Genomic DNA, 20,425 nt, shown 5'->3' on the forward strand with positions numbered 1-20,425 from the left:
AGTTTTCCTAGTTTTTTTTCAGTCAATTAGCTTATACTGTATTGCATCTTTTGCTTCAGTTTCTTTCCTTTAGCCTTGTGCTTTACCACAGATGAATACACAGCAGAAAATAATTTGTTTTAAGTTGACCTCAGTTTCTCTCTAAGGTTGCACAGTTGCTTAAAGAATAACAGATACATTGAATTTTTAAAAAATAAGTCATTCTTTATTTTTCCAAGATATTTTTTGAAGTGAACTTGGCCCATAGAATATAGTTTATGCCTAAATAAAGTCCTTGTGCCTTTATGTTTTAGGCTGTCACTCTTTGGATCATTGTTATAAAGTGTGTCAGTGCTAGCCATGTCTACATAAAGTAGGAGATATTTTATAAGTTTATATGTTTTATTCTGCTTATGTTTCAATATTAATGGCTATGTATATATTCAGATTAAAATTAGGAAATTAAACTACTTAGTTTTGAATTCTAGGTCTGCTATGTATTAAGAATCATATAAGTTGCTTTATCAATGTTTGTCTTCCTGTAGTTCCTAACTCATGGGATGTGCTAATACTTATATTTTGAGTTGTGCCTGACATGTTATACTATAGAAAGGAGTACTTGCTGCAAGTGTTGCTGTATCTGTATTGTAGGATACACTAATGGTAATGTCTAAATTTTATTAAAATGGGTGTAATCATCAGAGTTTACCCTGTTGGAAGTGCTAAGGTGCACAGTTTTGGAATGAAGAATCTGCTAGCCTTTTCTGTTTCCCGTTCCAGAGCACAACCTGTTTTATGCTGTAGTGTCTGATCACCTAGCATTTACAGCATGTCTGTAAATAGTGTTGACTCATATTTATTTATTCATTTCTGTTCCTTTAGAATTTGTCATTAGTTAATTTCGGTTCAAATTTTATAATTAGACAGTTTGAAAAAAACAAGTTTTGTGTCAGCTTGGTAATTTTTTTTTAACTCTTTGGTGTGTTTGCTCTAAAAGGGTGGATATCAGCATTGGAATTCAGAGAAATGGATCAACGGATGAAAGTGCACATAAAAATGAAATCCAGTTAGCTTCTTAGTTAGGAGTGGGACTTGGTCACTTTCCCTGCCAAATGCTAGCACTTTGTCCGGTTTGAACCTGTTCAAGTATTGTGAGGGCTGTCAGCAGTTGATACATGCTGGGAAACTGAAAATCAGTTTTCTCCAGTGGAGTGATACCAGACATGTTAATTCCACTCGAGGGCAGACCCAGTGCCCAGGAACACTGGCCAGTACAGCCTGGTTTCCGTGTTCTCTCCTTCTCTCCCTCCCTCCCTCTCTCCCTCTCTCTGTATTAGTGAACTGAATACATATTTGTTTTATCTTGGTATTTTTTTGTATTACTGTTTTTTATTGAATTTTATTGAGCTCTACATTTTTCTGTGCTTCCCTCCCTGCCTTTCCCCTCCCCCCTTCAACCCTCCCCCAAGGTCCCCATGCTCCTAATTTACTCAGGAAATCTTGTCTTTTTCTACTTCCCATACAGATTATATCTATGTAAGTCTCTCTTAGTGTCCTCATTATTATCTAAGTTCTTTGAGGTTGTGATTTTTAGACTGGTTTTCTTTGCTTTATGTTAAAAACCATACATGTGATAATTGTTTTTCTGTATCTGGGTTACCTCACTCAAAATGATATTTTCTAGTTCCGTCCATTTTCCTGCAAAATTCAAGATGTTGTTATTTTTTTTCTGTTGTGTAGCATTTTTCGGTCGAAGGGCATTTAGGTTGTTCCAGGCTCTGGCTATGACAAACAAAGCTGCTATGAACATAGTTGAGCACATGTCCTTGTGGCATGATGGAGCATCCTTTGGCTATATTGCCAAAAGTGGTATTACTGGGTCTTGAGGAAGGTTGTTTCCTAATTTTCTGAGAAATCACCACATTGACATCCAAATAGGTTGTACCAGTTTGCATTCCCACTAGCAATGCAGAAGTCTTCCCTTTTCCCCACATCCTCTCCAGCATAAATTGTCCTCAGTGTTTTTGATCTTGGCCATTCTTCCAGGTTTGAGATGGAATCTCAGAGTTGTTTTGATTTGCATTTCTCTGATGACTAAGGATGTTGAGCATTTCCTTAAGTGTCTTTTAGCCATTTTAAATTCCTCTGTTGAGAGTTCTCTGATTAGGTCTGTACTCCATTTTTTTTATTGGGTTATTTTTTTCTATTGATGACCAATTTCTTGAGTTCTTTGTATATTTTGGAGATCAGACCTCTGTCTGATGTGGGGTTAGTGAAAACTTTTCCCATTCTGTAGACTGTCGTTTTGTCTTGTTGATTGTGTCCTTTGCTTTACAGGAGCTTTTCAGTTTCAGGAGGTCTCATTTATTACTTGTTTCTCTCAGTGTCTGTGCTGCTGATTTTATATTTAGAAAGTGATCTCCTGTGCCAAGGCGTTCAAGTGCACTTCCCACTTTCTCTTCTATAAGGTTCAGTGTGGCTGGCTTTATGTTGAGGTGTTTGATCCGTTTGGACTTGAGTTTTGTGCATGGTGATAGACATGGATCTATTTTCATTCTTCTGCATGTTGATAACCACTTATGCCAGCACCATTAGTTAAATATGCTTTCTTTTTTCCCATTGGTCTTGCTGTCTGTTCTTATGCCAGTACCAGGCTGGTTTTTTCTTTTTTTTTAGTTTGTTCTGATTGTCTTTTTGTGAGACTTGAGAAAGAGAGAGAGAGAAACATGATGTTGGGTAGATAGAGAGGTATACATTTATCTGGAGGTGTTGAGGGAGGTGAAAATATTATACATATATATCATTATGATATATATATATATATATATATTATCCAAATGTGGTGCTGCACCTTTAAATTCTAGCACTCGAGTGTGCAATGGGCAGCAGAGACAGGAGATGCACCTGAGAGCTCTTAGGCTAACCTGAAATACTCTGGAGGAGAAACAAAGGAGACCATACTTGAACAAGGTGGAAAGAGAGAATGGGCTCCTGCAGTTCACTCTCTTCCCTCCTGGCTTGTGCCCCCACAATTAGTAATCATTGTTTTAACTGACACTATGACCACACAGACCAGTTCACATTTTACCAAGTTCTCTGAACTTACGCAAACTTAAGAGGAGTATCAAGTATCTATGTCAGAAATTCATTGTAAATAACGAATAAGGGAAACCATGTGAAAATGTCAAGTGAATATCATTTTAAGTAGTTTATGGATCTGGAAATATATTGAGGGTAAGTTAACCTAAGTAAATGTGGAAGGTATTTTTAGAGGGGATGTTTTGGGTGACTTCCAGATTTGGGCATGAACAAGTGGATGAATTAAGTTACCACTTGAGAAGATGGGGAAAAGTGACTTAAAAAAAAAAAGGAAAAGTTGGAATTCTAGTTCAGAGTTTATTCTGTATATGTGATGTTTGAAACTATCTGCTTATTTCTAATAAGTTTGATTTAAGTTTTTAAATACTGAACTTTTGTCATTAATATCTATTCCAAATATCATCTTGCATAACCAGTTACAATTTATTGAAGTAGCCGTTTTGACTAGTAGTATACCTTTAGGGTCAATGGTCAATTACTATTAGCAATAGCTTGTCATTTAAAAAGTAGAGGGAAGGAGAGTTTCAAGATATATTGATTTTACAGCTGTGTTGTTAGTTCTGTGTCAACTTGACACAACCTTGGGGTCATCTGAGAGGAGGGGACCTCAATTGATCTTCATTATTGATTATATGGGTATGTCCCAGCCCATTGTGAGTAGGGTCACCTCTGTTCTGGTAGTGACCCTGGGTTCTACAAGCAAGTATAGTAAGCCATAGGGAGCAATCCAGTAAGTAGCATCCCTCCATGACCTCTGCATCAGGTCCTGCCTTCAGCTTCCTGCACTGTGAAGTTCTGGTCCTGACCTCCTTTTATGGTATACAGTGATTTGGAAGCATAAGCCAAATAAGTCCTTTCCTCCCCAAGTTGCTTTGCTCGTGATATTTTATCTCAACAGTAGTAACCTAACTAGGACAATAGGTTCTTGCTTATTTTTATTCTGCTCAAAATTTAACTTTATAAAATTTCATTTTAGAATGAAATATCTAATAATGATCGCCTCATATGATTCCACTTACTATATTTTGAAAACAAATAATAGTGTTGATTTTTAATGTTATCATTATATGCACACTTTACCAGTAATTTTGTGTAATAATACATATATATGCCTAGTTCTTTAAATTGCTGAGCCTAATATGTTCAGTCTATAAAACTTTGTATGTTTAAAATAGGGAGAAATTAATATGTTTCAATCCAGTTTATTTAATAAGTAAAATAAAATAATAGCTTGATTATAAAAATATATTATACATGCAGAAATTTTTATTTAATGTTTTTGTGAATACAAAAATTTTAATTTATGTGCTTTAAACAGCAAAATCATATTAAAGATTATAATTTAAAATGTTTAGGTTTCATTTCTCCTAGAGAGGTATTCTATGGAGTTCGGCATTTTCTTTCATCATGTAGCTATGGCTTTGCTAGCTACAATATAATACTTGCATTTTGTTTCTTAATCCATCTGATTTATCATTGGCCTCCTCTTTGGATTTTATTGCTACACATCTTTCTAATAGAGCATCTTAGTCTTTTAGGAGAAACAAACAAACGCATATTTCATATAGTATTCATTCTCCAGTTGGAGCTCTAAGATAGAAGGAAATCAAGGTGAGTCCTAAGGGCAGCCATCTATGGGTGGCATAGCTGAATTAATGACATTGTCATGTGCTAATTTAGAATTATAAATTTTCTATTAGATTGTTGTGATGGAAATGTTAATAGATACTCTTCCAATGTGTAATGCCTTTGTGCTTTGACTTTTGAAAGAGGAGTTTTAAGAGATCTTTCTATTTATTCCATTTTTATTTTGATTTTTAAATGAATTATAAATATAAAATATGTATCATAGGATCACTCATTTTATAACTTCGTAGCAACAGGTTAGCTGAAGAAAAAAATCTGTCAAATTTGGCAGTGGTTCAGAAAACATGTGAACCTGTCATTGTAAGCAGTCTCAAAGGGCAAAATGCATTACAGGAGCTAATTAACCTTAGAAAATAATTACACAAATATGCAAATGTTGTTTAGATAATTCTGCGTGTTATCAGCTCAGGTATTCCATCACAAATACAGACCTCACAGTGCTCAGATGGGTCAGAGTCTGGCCTGGTTGATAAGGCTTTGGTTCCTGCATCACTTCTTTTTGGCTTTAGCAACTGATGGTCAGAGTAGAGCACAGAAGCCAGCCTGCATTTTTGACATTGCACTTTACCCAGTGTGTGTAACCATGCTTTCTGTACTTGCAAATCTCAGCTGATGGACTTACTCCTTTCCATGCCTTTCATTCATCTACATATTCTAAAATCCCCATCCCCTGCGTCCAAGTTACTGAAAACAAAATGTAACTTCCTTCATAGGGAATCCTGTAGAATATATTATTTGTTTGTATTTCTGTATTAATGAAATCTTTCTCATTGAAATCTGTTTCATTTTAAAATGTACTGTCAGTAGCATACTCTCTAAATTATAGTTTGTAAATATAAAATGATTATTGGCACAATATGGGCTATTATATATATAATATTCTATATATATAGAAAAATGTTATTTTGCCTGGGTGCAACATCATCTTATTTATAGACATGGGGTTTTTGTCATCATGTCAGTCTTATAGTATTTCAGAAGTAAATATTATCTTTGTATATTTGTATTAATTCGATATGTAACAGTTATAGACGCCTACAACGATTTCACAGAATTTTGTAAATCCTCAAATGATGGAGTTGTAAATAACTAAACAAATGGAAACTGAGCTTCTAGAATCATTGAGATAGTCTGATATAGGAGCATCAAGTCCTTTAGGTCCAATGGATAGTTCCATTCTTGGGTACACATAGGGCCCTATTTAAAATGGTGGATCACGAAAGGAAATAAAAAGACATGAGCGTGGTAAAGGAACCTGTAGAAAAAGGATGATACCAGGACTGAGAGGGAAGTAAGAGGGTGAGAGTAGATAGAATGTAGTGTGTGTGTGTGTGTGTGTGTGTGTGTGTGTGTGCGCGTGCGCGCGCACGCCTGTATATGTGAGTGTGTATATTTGTGTGCATGCATGTGTATATGAGTGTGTGTTTGCTTGTATGTGAAATTGTCAAAGAACAAATTGAATCACTAAAAAAGTAATATTTTATTAAAGCTGTTTAATTGTATACCATTAATACTTCAAAAAGGAATTCATCTATGACCTTTAACATTTTTTCACTATTTGAGGTCACTTGTTACTGTCCGTTATTTCTGTCCTGGCTGCCTCTCTAACCTTGCTCAGTGACATGTCAGGAGTCATACTGCTCTGCTGGCCAGCTCTGCTGCTGATCTGCTTCTGTCGTGTGGCCTGTCAGAAATCTTCCATCACTCCTCATTCCAGAGCCACTTTGAAGCAGTCCTTCTCATTGCCACTCATAAACATCTAGTGAGCTCAGACACTTACTTCTAGGAAGGTAAAATGCCTCAGGTAGATGGTTGCCCTGCTAAGGACCAATAACTAGAGTGGTATTGCTGACTCCGTTGCTTTGGTATCAGCCACTTGATGATATAGTTAGAAGAAATGAAACTAAGGAGGAGATGAATTCTGACCCAGTTAGAGGCAGGGTCAACAGGGTTAAGTGACTAGTTCCATGAGGAACTTAAGGAAAGGAGATGTAAGAGATGATGTTCAGGTTTCAGGTGGATGTGGAGAACACAAACAGGGTTAGGCAGGAAGTTTCTAGAAGGTTTGGGTTAGTTGAAGTGTCTGTGGGATATGCAGAAGGAAATGACCAGTGTCTGTGAAAGAAATTTGGAATGGTGACAGACATTAGGGAACAACAGCTTAGTTATACAATTGTAAGTCGGAGCTGTGCCTGCTGACTGATGCCCTTCATCCTCCCACTGGGAGATGGAGGCAAGCAGACCGCCCTAAGTGAGAGCAGTGCAGAACAGGTGAGTTCTGGGCCATCCTGAGCAGCAGTGTAGACCCTGTTTGATAAAACCAAACATGTATGTTTTTAAATTTTATTTCTTTTAATTTTTTGAGATATAAAATAATTAAATTATAACTGTCCTTGTGTTTCCTCCATCTAAACCCTCCCATCTACCCCCTTTGCTCTCTTTCATATTCATGGTGTCTTCTTTCACTATTGTTGTTATATGCATATATATGTTGTTATATGCATATATATATAAATACACACATATATTTATACATGTACATAGTATTTCTAAATACAGCCTGCTCAGACTCTGTGATGTTACCTGGATGCATGTTGTCACAGCTGACACTTGCTACTGTAACCAACTGGTGAGCTCTTCCCAGGGAAGATTATTTCTTCTGCTTTCAGCTTTCCTCCATTGCCTGTGGTTCTTTGTGTAGGGTTGAGGCCTCCTAGGTTTTCCCCATCTTTAGCATATTCATTGCTCTTGTCCTTGGGCAGCTCTTGTGTAGGCTGTCACAATGGTGTGATTGGCAGAAAACCTCAGCCAATCAAAATTCATAGTTATGGAGCCTAGCCCTAATACAACTTAACCACCTACAGCTTAGAGGATGGTGTGGGAGAAATGGCTGAAAGGATGTAAGAACCAGAGAATTTGTTGAGAGATTGCATCTCCAAATACCCTTTTAAAGATAAAAATTGTGGCTAAATTCCCTTCATGTGCAATATCCATGATGTTGTTAGGAAATTCACTTCTAAGAAACAGATACATAAGCACATTTTTATGCTCGGATTGGTTCTCAACAATTTATTCTTTCATCAGTGTTTTCATATATCTAGATTTTTCTATGACCATTAGATGTATCACCTAATGCAATAAATATAGTAAAATAAAGTTATTCTAGAAATTTTTAGAATATACTCAATAGGGTTGAAAACCATAGGTTAAAAGCTCCTATATTCATGTGTTTCGATTTTTCTCAGTTCAAGAAATAAAATATGCATAGAAATGTTGTTAGAAAACATACATTCCTTTAAATGCCCTCAATAGAAAATACCCATTATTAATTTTCTCCGTTTTCAGTTTACTTCTTAACAGTCTCATAAGCCAAGTAAATAGTATATAGATATATAATATAAATACTTTAAGATATATAGAAGAATGTATCCTAATATTTTAGTGTTTTATTGTTTTATCTAAACAATATTGTTTTATCAAAAAATTACATAATGGTCTATTATGTAATTCTAATAAGCGTAAGTAGATCTTAATATCACATATGTACATGGATTATTTTTTCTTAAAATACACTTATTTAAATAATTTCTTTCTAATGATTACATTTTCATTTAAGCTTAACAGTAATTTACCAATAGTTGTAATACTAATTTATTCTATAATTTAAATATTCAGTGCAGTTCTTTTGTTTCTATGAATGTTCTCTAACCATCTTATTCTTATGCTTTGTGTACAAGTGCATAATTTAAACTGAATACTGTGATAATGCAGATACAATACACAATTTATATGTGATTTGTTTGTAGGAAAATGGCTCTCCTGAAGAGCATGCAGTCTACGTCTGGGACCATTTCATAGCCCAGTCTGCTGCTGAGAGTGTGTTTTTTGTTGCTCACAGCTATGGGGGACTTGCTTTTGTTGAACTGGTAAGTGAGCATTTAACTTTTTTAATGAATTATTTTTAATATATGTGCATAAGTCCCTGAATGTATGTATGGCATGTGCATGCCAGTGCCAGCATGTCCAGAACAGGGCAAAGAATTCCCCTGGAACTGGAGTTACTGGCAGTTGTGAGCCACCTGATGGGTGCTGGGAACTCGGAACTGATGAGGGTCCTCTGTATGAACAGGAAATGCCGTTAAGATCTGAACCATCCCTAGTTCTTAACTCTAATTCTATCTCTCAACCTCTGTAGAGGTTTGCTTTGGTTTTGGTTATGGTTTTGGTTTGCAACCCTGGATGACCTGGAACTTGCTTTGTAGACCAAGCTGTCCTTGAACCCACACAGATGCCTGAGATTAAAGATATGGACCACTGCACCCAGCATGCCTTCTATTCATTTTTTTCTTGGTATTATTGCTTCAAGTTATTTAAAAAATTATAAAAGCCAGCGATGGTAGATGGGTGGATGACTCCAAGGAAACAACATTCTCCAAACACAGCAGGACAGATGAGCGTGTGAATACAGAGATACTTGTGGCATCTGCACACACAGAGACTGTAGCACCATGCCCAGAATCTGCACAGTTCAAACCAGACAAAGGGAGGTTGACAACGATATCCTACCCTTAACCAAGAGACTTTTTGCAACTGGTGCCTGCAGAAAAGAAAAAGTTAGTTCTTTCTAATAGAGTGACACTGGGTTTATCAGCCACACTCCAGAGCAGGCCCCATGACCAGTTGTGGTTAGACAACACAAAACAGACTCCTTTTATATGTGTGTGTGTTTGGAGGGACATCTTGTCTCATTTTGTTTTGATATTTTACATCTTGACTATTTTTGTTGTTTATTCATTTTGATTTTGATTTTTGTTTTTGTTTTGTTTTTATTTTTGAGAGAAAGAAAAGAACATGAAGGTAGATGTGTAGGAAGGAGGACAGAATCTGAGAAGAGTTAGAGTGGTTGAAAAACTATGGTTAAAATATATTGTATGAAAAAAATTAAATTTAAGAATCAAAATGAAATTTAAATACATCTACATTGCAAGACTTGTATGATTTTTGAAAAGAATATATTAATTTTTAGAGTGTAACAGAGCTTTACATTGCTAACCAGAAGTGATTTTTGCCTGTTTCTTCTTTATATATTATTTTTAAATTACAATATTATTATGTACACTTCTATACATTTGGGTGTGCATTTGGTTTTATTTGAATACCATTAATGTGTATGTTATCCATATAGAATCCAAAACTGCAAACCCTTTCAATATTTGGTATTATTTTAGTAATTTTTAAAAATTTTATTTATTTATTTTATTGGTGGTTTGTTTGCCTGTATGTCTGTGTGAGAGTGTCAGATACCCTGGAACTGAAGTTCCATTTGTGAGCTGCCATATGGATGCTGGGACTTGAACCTGGTCCCCTGGAAGGGCAGAGTGCTCTTAACCACTGAGCCATCTCTTCAATCTCCTATTTTAATAATTTTAAGTGGCTTTTCTGTGTACTGTTAAGTGTTTAATACTTACTTCATCAGAGTTTATGCGATTAACATCACAACTATTAGAAAAGTTACATTAATTTACTTGGAAATAGCATCCTTTGCTTGGTAACAAAAAGTTTTGCTTAGTCCTTTGTAAGTATTCTGATTTTTAAGAGTTGAAATTAGGTACACATGCCAGGAACAGTTTCATGTATCTTGGATTCAGTGTGATTGGGTGTGGTGTTCTAGATAGCAGTTATGATAGCATTGTGAGTGGCTGATGCTAGAGATTCACTGTTGAAGAGCTGTATCCATTGCCCACTTTCAATTTTCAGACTCAGTGTGTAGTTCAGCAAATATATTTCTGTGACCCTTTGGCCCCCATGCCTCAGTCTCACGTGATTTAGATATAGGAGTGGTGCTGGCTCTGACCCCTGAGGATACTGGAGTCACCCTCCTGTGTCTGACATCTTTATACTATGCTAAAATCAAGAAATATGTTATCTTCATATTTGGCTTCAGTATTTAGAGATTGTTTACAACTTAAATAGCTTCACAGATTTTGTTTATTTTGATATATATTATGTTATATATACATAACAGACACCTTAAGGTAACTTCTTAACACATTAGTGTGAGTTTTTCTTAAATATCGATGTTGAGAGAAAATGCAGTATTTTAAAACAATGCTTTAGTATCTACAGATAATTTACATTTGTAGCTATAGATAGCTTTTATATTTAAGTCATTAAATTACTTTAAAATTACCTTTTTTAACTTATGGAGTACCTTTAAATGTGTAAAGTCCTGAAACACTAATCTAATTTCTAATTTGAATAAAGCATAACTGATCTTTTTTTTTAACCTTACAATCATTTATTAAAAAGAAACTACTTTATAAATCAAAATTGGAATTAGGGCGAATTCAAGTCTATATTTTGAAATGAATTGACAGATGAGCAGTGTGTCAGTCCTGGTTGCTGTCCTTCTTGTCACACACTGGTGGATAGTTCTCCACGTTTGTTCCACTTTATATAAAGCACACAGATGGTTCAGAACAAGACTTGACTTCTGACCTTGAGGCTATTAGGGTCAGAGTCCTCAGGGTCTGTGAAATTATCACAAGCTGAGCTAAAGTTTTTCTCCAGCACAGGAAGTAACTAGTAAGTAAGAAGTTAAAAAGGAGCTTTGTTTGAGAGACAAGATGGTCCCAGTAAGGGTCAGCTTCTGTAGTCTGCTGTCCCTGCAGGAGGCCATGCATGGGAGGAGGAGATAATAGAACCACTGGTGGATCTGTCAGGCAGGAGCAGACTGAGAAGTCTATTTAATGTAATATACCTTGTTTAGGTCTTAAAATATTGATGGTTATCATTTCAACTTCATGGACTTACTACTTGTTGTGCAACAAATGATTAAACTATGTCATGCAGTGCCAACTGAAGAAAAAGTGGTCTTAGCCTAAAAAATGACTTACGAGCAAATAAAAGTGTATACTGATGAGGTTTGCATTTTGCTAAATTTAATAAACATGTGTAAATTCATTGTGTTTCTGTTTCAAAATATGGAAGTATTGTAACAGAAGAACTCTACAGTGTTTGTAAACCTGCTTTTGTGTAAAGAAAGCATTCTTTCCTGTTACTGCTAATATCCTTAAGAGAAAACTCTTCGTGTTTAAAATATTGACAAACATTGTCTCAGGGATTTTCAGCATAACTATAACATGTGAAATTGTCGTGCATAGCTTCAAAATGTTAATATTAGCAATATAAGAAAAATGTGAAGAATAGAAATCTTAAATTGTAGTATCATTGTTTTCTTGGTGATACATTATGCACGTCATTTACAAAACCTTTAGCTTTCTGTAGCTTATATGTTTTAAATTGTTCAAAATTTACACTCTTAAAAGCTGGCAAGGCTCCCTGTCTGTGTCCCTGCCTTAGTGTGTCCCATCATATTATAGTATGTACAGACCATCTTCTGCCACTGTCATGAAGTCAGCCTTCTTCTTTGACTAATAAATGTCAACTGTGTGGCACATACAGGTTCTAAATATGTAATTAATGAAATTTTGTTTAATGATTGCTGTTTGAATACCAGGCTAGAGGACCTTATGTAATGTGGCTTGCCATATACTGTGTTAAAATTTAGGTAAAATCTAGTTTAAAATTGAAAGTGATTACTTTGAAGTTTTGAGAACAAAATTGTTAAAAGTCCATGTTTTCCTAATTATTTTTGAAAACTGAGAACATACTTTATTATTATATCCTATCTTAAAATGTTCATTGCTCCTGGAGAACATACAGTAGTGAAAGATTCATTTTCAAAGTCAGGATTCATTTTATGGTAGTGTGTCTTGTAATGCAGCTGTCCTGGGTCTAGCCTCCTAAGAACAGTATACAGTTTTCTGTGAGCACAAGAAACATAACACCAAAAGTATACCTGTCACTGCCCTTGCTTGCACAATAGACCAAACTATATCCAGGTCTCCAGACTTTCTGTGATCCTAGGAAAAATGAGTATTGATAAGACATCCTGATTAAATTCAACACGTATCTATCAAAGACAAGAGAATGAACAGTCTTATCAATTAATAATGAATTTCTGAAAATTGTGTATCTGCCTGTATTATCTTGTCTAAGTCATCATACTTAGCCATAAATTTGTCTTACAAATTTAATTTTATAAATGGTAGAATTAACAATCTTAGCTACAATTTGTTTACAAAATTATTTAGAAAGATAGTCTGGCCTAGCTATTAAAATGTAGGCTTTAAGTTTATTTTTCTTTAATTTTTATAGTATAATTTATGTTTTGATATTTCCATCTCTTTCCCAACCACTTGGTTTGATTGATTTCATTGCTTCAGTTGGCCATTTCACTGGGCTTTGTTCTTGTGTTTCCAGGTGCTAATCAGTTTACAAAATCAAGTAACATCGCCATCATTGTTGTTAAAATGAGCTGGCTTTCCTTGTCAGCGTCCTAACCCACCTCAGCTCACTGTATTGCTGCACTTACAGGTCTCCGTACATCACATTCAGATTGTTTCCTTTGACCAAAAACAAGAGTGCTCATATTTTTTGTGACATGTATCAAGTATTTGAATCAATACATTTTATTGGCTTCACTGAATTGCTTCAATTGATAGAATATTAGGATCTGCTCATTTTTATTTCTTTGTCTACGTTGTCAGTGGTTTGCTCAGTCACCATTAAAAAACATCACTTAGAAATGTGTGAAAACCGCTCCTTTTGAAAGCATGTCTCTACCCACTTTTGATTTTGGTTTTTCCATGCTTGTCAGCACTTGATTGGCACCTCACTTGCATGTGAATTAAGGAATGAAGGGAACTCTATTTTGTTGTCATTGTTTTGTGCTGGGTTCCCTGGCCTCCAGGCAGCCTAAGCTGCCTTGAGCAGCTGGTAGAAGGCTACTTTTGGACATGGCTGCATGAGGACACTCCACCTCTGTCTACTCTTAGATCTTTTAAAGCTTCTTGGAACATGATTTAGATTTATGCTGAAGAGGAAATGGAATTGAACTAAAAAATTTTTAGCTATTGCCTTTAGTGACATGAATGCTAACTATGACCTTAAAGTAGCATTACATTTTGTTCACAATAAAGTAAATTAAATATTGCTAGGAAGTTTGTTCAATGTGATCAATGTGAATTGCAAAATTTTAGGTGACTAAGTATTAGAAGTTGAGGGGAAGTGAAATAAAGGAGGCTAAACCAGAGAAAATGGGATCAAAGTAATTGAGAACGAAAATACCCTTGTAAACATACTTTGAAAACTAGCCGATTCGGTAAAATTTTAAAATTGTTTTAAAATTGGCTTGCTCACCCAAATGCTGAAGAAACAGCTTCTAGGTAGAATCTAGTGTTGCATCCACATTTGAGAATATGCAATGGCAAGAGGGTGGTTATAAGTATTTGTAGTTGATTGGCTGTTACATGGAGTTTAAACCTAGCAGTACCACTTTTACTAATTTATTCATTCTATTCTCAATTTGAATATTGACTGATTTTTAGCATTCTAGCAAATCAGTTCTTTCTCATTGAGCAATATTTTCCTTTTCTGCTTGTGACCCCAACAATGTTTGACAGAAAAGATCGCTTCTCTACAATTTACTAAGTATACTCCTTTCAGTAAGACAGGAAAATTATTAAAGGAAATTCAGTGTTACATCACAGCCAATGGATGATCTCCAAAAGACCATTTCATCCAAGTATATAGCTGATTTAATAACTTACTTTTTTCTTGTTTTAATTATTTTACTTTTGAGATAAAATTTATATAACTTATTTGAGATATAATGACTTATAGAACGTCACTAGAGTTATACTTTATATGCTGAGAAAGTCATCCTTTGAGTTGAACAAATTACTGGTTTTTATTGTATTTACAGATGCATACAACCATCACCAATATCTAAATTCAGATAGTGCCCTTTAGTGCATGAAGTCTCACAGCAGGAGTGGTCTTATAGATCCGCCTCTAGTGTCTAGTTTTGTTAAATGGATTATGTTCTTCCCTCCACCTCTCCTGCTCTTCCCCCTTCTACCTTTCCTACTCTGCTGCTTCTTCCTCCTCCCACTCTTCCACTTCCTCTTCTCCACCCTCTGCCTCCTATTTTTGAGACAGGGTCTATGTAGACCTCACTCTCCTGGAACTCTGGAAGATTATCCTGACTCTGCCTCCTGAGTGTAGGGATCGAAGCTGTGCATCATCACCGTTGTCCTGCTTCAGTTAGTATTTACAAGTTATGTGAAGTAAAGGTAAAGTTTAGTTTTAGATTTTTTAAAGTGTGTATATTCAGTTTTCCTGCTACTCTTCACTGGGAAACAAAGCTATTTTTTTTCATATTATTTTAATGTCTGGTTCAAAACCAATTAGCGTTGTACGTATGACTGAATTCTGTCACATTGATTAAATATGACTGTACTCTTGCTGGCACCATAGTGACTTGCTAGAGGTAGTTTTGCAGTAAATTTTGAAATCCTCATATTGTTCTAATACTTTTTAAAGATTACTTTGGCTCTTTGCATTTCCTTATGGGTTTAAGAGTCAATGTATTTGTTGTTGGGAAGAAGAAAACACCCGGGATTCTGATTCAGGTTGACTAAATGTGTACACAGTTTAGAGATTATTGCTATCTTGATGATGCAAGCTTTGCCATCCATGAACAGGGATTATCTTTCCATATATTTAGGTCTTTAGCTAAGCAGTTGGTGGTTAGTGGCTGTTAAGAAAGACAGAGTCACACTGTGTAAGGGTATGAGCACAGCTAGGTCGCCCCTCTCCCTTACCCTCAGAGTTATTTGTATTCGAGGCCATAACATTTGCGATGATGGCTAATTATTTTACATTTTTCTTTCCAATATGGATACATACATTTTAGGTAATTTCTTCCATTTTGTAAGTTTTTTTTTTTTTTTGCCTAATTGCTCTGAGGAGAACCTACAGTAAAGGCTGTGTTGTGTGTAGCCGTGGCTGCGCGTGCATCTTCACCTTCTGTATGATCGGTCCTAAGGGAAAAGCGGTAATTATTTCACTTCACTATGATGTTAGTTGTGATTATTTATTTGTTACTTCCCTGAAAAACTAATATAAGATTTTATCATTCAGAAGATTGCTGAAAGATAGAAAAGATGGTATTATTTATATAATAAAGGATCCAATAAACTTTTACAGTGTCAACAAAGACTGTGCCAGGCTAATGTCCTTTCACATGCAGACAGCTAAAAAGCTGGACATGATCTCTATTAATAATATGGTAATGAAACCGAATGAGCTGCTAAAAGTGTTATGTACTTGTTAACTTAGAAAATAAGTTGACAAATTAATGTGCTAAATTTAAATCCTTTTCTTAAGATAGTCTCTCAGTATGTAAATTCACTATGTAGAACAGACTAGTGTCAAACTCACAGAGATCCACCTACCGTTGGCTACTAAGCACTGAGACTATAGGAATGTACAACCATGCCCAAATTAAATAAAAAAAAATTTATCCAAGAAACATTTCTTTTTCCATATTTGATATGGTATCTCAATGACGAATTCTATGCTGAAAAGGTATGATTGTCTGTTGCACTACTTTCCTCAAGATTGTAGAAAAGCATATTCTAACTAAATTGGAACTTTTTCCTTTTTGCTGTTCTTATAATCGTATAAAAATAACTCATTGTAAATTCTCAGAAATAAAATGCTTAACTGTGCCAACATCCATGCTTTGTTATCTAAAATTGAAAATAAGTTTTGAATAACATATTTGTAATACATAGTATTTAGCTTCTACTGTAAACTTAGGGCCCAATCATTATTAAATAATTTACTCAGATTAACTCACAGAAGTAAGGTAGGTAGACCTCAAATTTAAACCATATTTAATCCATGTTAAGGTATGATTTGAGGGAGCAAAGATAGAAACCCGATCTGGGCAAAGAGTTCTTATTAAAATTCAGGAAGATTTCAGAAATCCATTTGTTGCACAAGTGAGCATTGATGCATTCAGGTAAGGTATCAACTAAGTAGCTATAAAGTTTAACAAGCTCACATATTGGTCAGGAGGTATAATCTCGTATAATCAGGGAAGGAAATCAGTGGTAACTACAGTAATAATTGCATGATTACATAGAGTAATTCGTTGTAAACATTTTTCCCTCTGTAAATCTCACATCACTTCCTTATACGGAAGTAAAGAAAAAATACCAGGGTCCATCCCTGGTGAAGTAGTAACAGCATCATGACTAAGACTCTACTCACTGCCAACAAGTGCAGAAATGGAACATCTTTGGTTAGATTGGATGGATGGATGGATGGATGGATGGATGGATGGATGGATAGATAGACAGCGACTAGATAACTAGATATATGTGTGTATAAAATTCTCACAACTATTTTAGTGTTGCTATGTTGAAATCAGTGATACTCAGGTCAGTCCTGAGTATTTGAGTAGAGCTGCTTGACAGAACCAAAATGGGTAAGATAATAAAGCTGAAGATGAAAGGGGGTCACGTAGAGATCCTATCTGTGGGTGTGTAACATGTACTGGTTTTGGCCCTGAAATTTTGTGTTCCTGGAAAAATGAATAATGTTAGTTATTTAGTAAATACAATAAATTGGCTAAGAAGTCTCATCGTATCTTAAGTCTCTTTTCAAGGGAAGAAGTTAGATATACCCCTAAGCTTCAGTTATATTTTTGGTAATTGAACTTGATATGAATTCTCATCCTTTAGAAGTTTTCCTGTTTAAATATTTATTAGTTTGAGCTGTTATAATAAAATCACTGTAAACTTTATGACTTAAAGAATATTATTTTATAATTCTGCAAACTCAGAAGATTAAGGTCACAGCTGATAGAGGCCCTGATGCTGACCGATCACTTTCAGTCACACAGTTCCTTCATCTTTTCCCAAAGATGCTAATCCCAGTGTTGGGTTTGGGTCTCAAGAAATCATCTTAACCTTTCTGGACCAGAGACCCCACTTCCTTATACCATTATTTTAGGTATAATGTTTTAACATGCCAATTTGGGGAGAACTCAAACTTGGAATCCATAACATAGGATTGCAGATCCTCCAAAGTAAATGCTCTTCTCATATGGAAAACAAATGTGTCAGTTCCCCTAGTAGTCTCATAAGCCTTAACCTATCACAGTGATACTTTTCAGGCTAAAATTATACTTAGAGTCCCATGTAACTGCCATCCAAACCAACTGAGAGTGCCACTCAAGGCATGGTTTTTACTGAGGTCCAGTGACTTCAGTCTATGAACCTGTGACAGCACACAAGTGACCTTGTTAGGGTGCAGTGACAATTCCTGTCAGTAGTTCTCTGACTATTTCACTATGGACCCCAATGAACAAAAAGCATACTGTTTTTAATATATTCAATTATTTCTATACATCCATATACTTTGCTTTATATTTTTTACATTCTTAATTTCTTTGCTCATTCACAGGCACTGTGTAGGAATATAAAACATGTTCAATCTTCTCCAGTGGTAGAATTCCCAGTCTTGCCTCTTTTCCAGTGATAATGTATCAGGAATGTTTTATACTTATAAGTTTTAGTAATATGAAAGTCTTCTAATAGCTTGTCATGACAGAGAAGCTCCAATTTCCCCTAATGCCTTCTAGTATACAGTGACAAAGTAATGATTTCACTGGTCTCTTTGCTGCCTCCTGCCTTATCTGTTGCTGTGTGGAGAAACCATGGCCACAGCAACTCATATAAAGGAAAACATTTACTTGGAATTGGCATACAGTTTCAAAGATTATGTCCATTATCATCATGGTGGGACATGGCAGTGTGCAGGCAGACATGGTGCTGGAGAAGCTGAGAATTCCGTGTCTTGATCCTCAGGCAACAGGAAGTGAACTGTGTGCCTCACTGAGTATTCCTTGAGCATAGGAGACCTCAAAACTGCCTACAGTGACACACTTCATCCAATAAGGTCATACTATTCCAACAAGGCCACACCTTCTGTGGGCCATTTTCTTCTAAACCACCACAGCTGCATTATGTCACTGTTCATTTCACCTACAAAAAAATTCCCAAGAGTAATAATACTAACCGTGTAAGCTAAGTTCTTACCACTGTTACAAATTCATCCTCAAATTTTCAGTTTTGCTTTCTATTATACATTTTGAGGCTTCTGTTCAAGACTAAATTATATTTATATTATGTCTAAATATTAAAATACAAGAAGAAGTTGGATGTTTTGGTGTGTTGTAAACTAATTTGATAACATTTGCATTTTTCTCTAAGATCTTACTGTAGATCTTTGGAATAGACACTTTCCTAGCTGATTGCTGTATGAAGAGTCCTCTCTTACTTTTTTTCAAAGCAACCTCTCACTTCTGTCTTTATAGAATCCATAGATTATGTCCATCAGCCATAGGGTCTTAAGACATGACTGGGTCAAATCATAAATTCATAGTGGTGTCTAAAGACAGAGATGAACTTTACTCAAAGTCTTTCAGAGCATAAAGTGGCAGTATCATATGCGTGTCCATCACCAATATAATTAATGCTTAAATAGTATTCTGTATTAGGTGGTCATTTAACCATCCTACTAGTTTTAAAAGGCAAATGTAGTTATCTTGCTTTTTAGTACTGGGTGCTGAACCCAGCAGCCATGAACACTAGACGAGTAGGCTAACTCTGAACTGAACTTCTTTTATGTTGTCATTTTTTCACTAATATTTGAAGCAGAGCCTCAGTAAGTTGTTCAGGGTGACCATTCACTTTGTTATACTTGGACCTTTTCATTTCTTTCCTCTTGTCAAATACCTACCAAAATATAGAAATGGGAATGACTTTGTTTTCTTTCTGACTGATTTATAATTTTATGCATATTGATGAGCTGTTCTGTGATAATTTAATACATATGATATGTAATGATGCAATTGGGGTATCTGGAATATCTGTTGCATCAAACAACCTATAAATGTTAGGAATCTTTTTACCGTTATATAAAATATGGATGTTGTTATAGACTGTATTACTGGGTTCTAGAAGAGCAGAGCCAGTTTTTCCTGTCTACTCTCGTTTGTACCTCTTTTCCAACCTCATTCTGTCTTCTCACCTCACCCATGTTTTTGGCTTCTTCATGAGTCAGAGCATACAGTATTGAACTGACATTATTTACTATAGTGGCTTCCAATTACACACTTGTTAGCACAGATGATAGGATTCCATTCTTTTATGGAAAAGCAACATTCTGTTATATACATACAATTTCCTTTCTCATTCAAAAACAGTATGTATCTGATTTTTATATCCTGGATATTGTGACTGTAGCTAAAATAAACCTGAGAGTGCAGGTATTTCTTTGACATGGTGATTTACCAGCAGAACATGTGTGGTTGTTTTGTGTTTCTTGAGGAACAATAGACTGTTTTTGTAACAGGTGTAGTAACTTACCTTCTCAACAATTTTCATTCAGGGTTCCCTTTTTTCTGTATCTGCAGCAGTACTTATTATCTTCAGAATTTTTGGCAATAGTTGTTTTGGGGGAGTGAGATGCTATTTCATTTGGGCTCTTATTTTTATTAAAGTACTGTCCATTTTACCTCAGGCATTATGCATGCTAGACAAGCACTCTGCCACTGAGCTACAGTCCTACCTCTCTTTTTTCTTTTTCTCTTGAGACAGTGTTAAGTTGACATCATTGGCCTTTAATTCACTCTACATCCCAGGTAGGCTTGTAATAACTTCTGGTCCTCCTGTCTCAGACAACTGACTAGCTAGAATTACAAGTATACTACTCTTGG

At 35.5% G+C, this 20,425-nt stretch overlaps 1 protein-coding gene across 22 annotated transcripts in view; it reads left to right on the forward strand.

The window, feature by feature from the left end:
- Positions 1–20,425, forward strand: part of Arb2a (ARB2 cotranscriptional regulator A) — a 415,675-nt gene that overhangs the window by 221,191 nt on the left and 174,059 nt on the right. For 21 of the 22 annotated variants that reach the window (XM_087896754.1, XM_087896752.1, XM_087896749.1 and 18 more), the window contains one exon: positions 8,532–8,651. The exons of the other annotated variant lie outside the window; for it this stretch is intronic. In XM_087896754.1, the coding sequence (XP_087752880.1) occupies positions 8,532–8,651 (120 nt within the window). The remainder of the gene's footprint in view (positions 1–8,531; positions 8,652–20,425) is intronic. 22 annotated transcript variants of the gene reach the window in all.

This window comes from Myodes glareolus, chromosome 15, assembly GCF_982192425.1.
Source record: "Myodes glareolus chromosome 15, mMyoGla1.1, whole genome shotgun sequence".
Lineage (NCBI taxonomy): Eukaryota > Metazoa > Chordata > Mammalia > Rodentia > Cricetidae > Myodes > Myodes glareolus.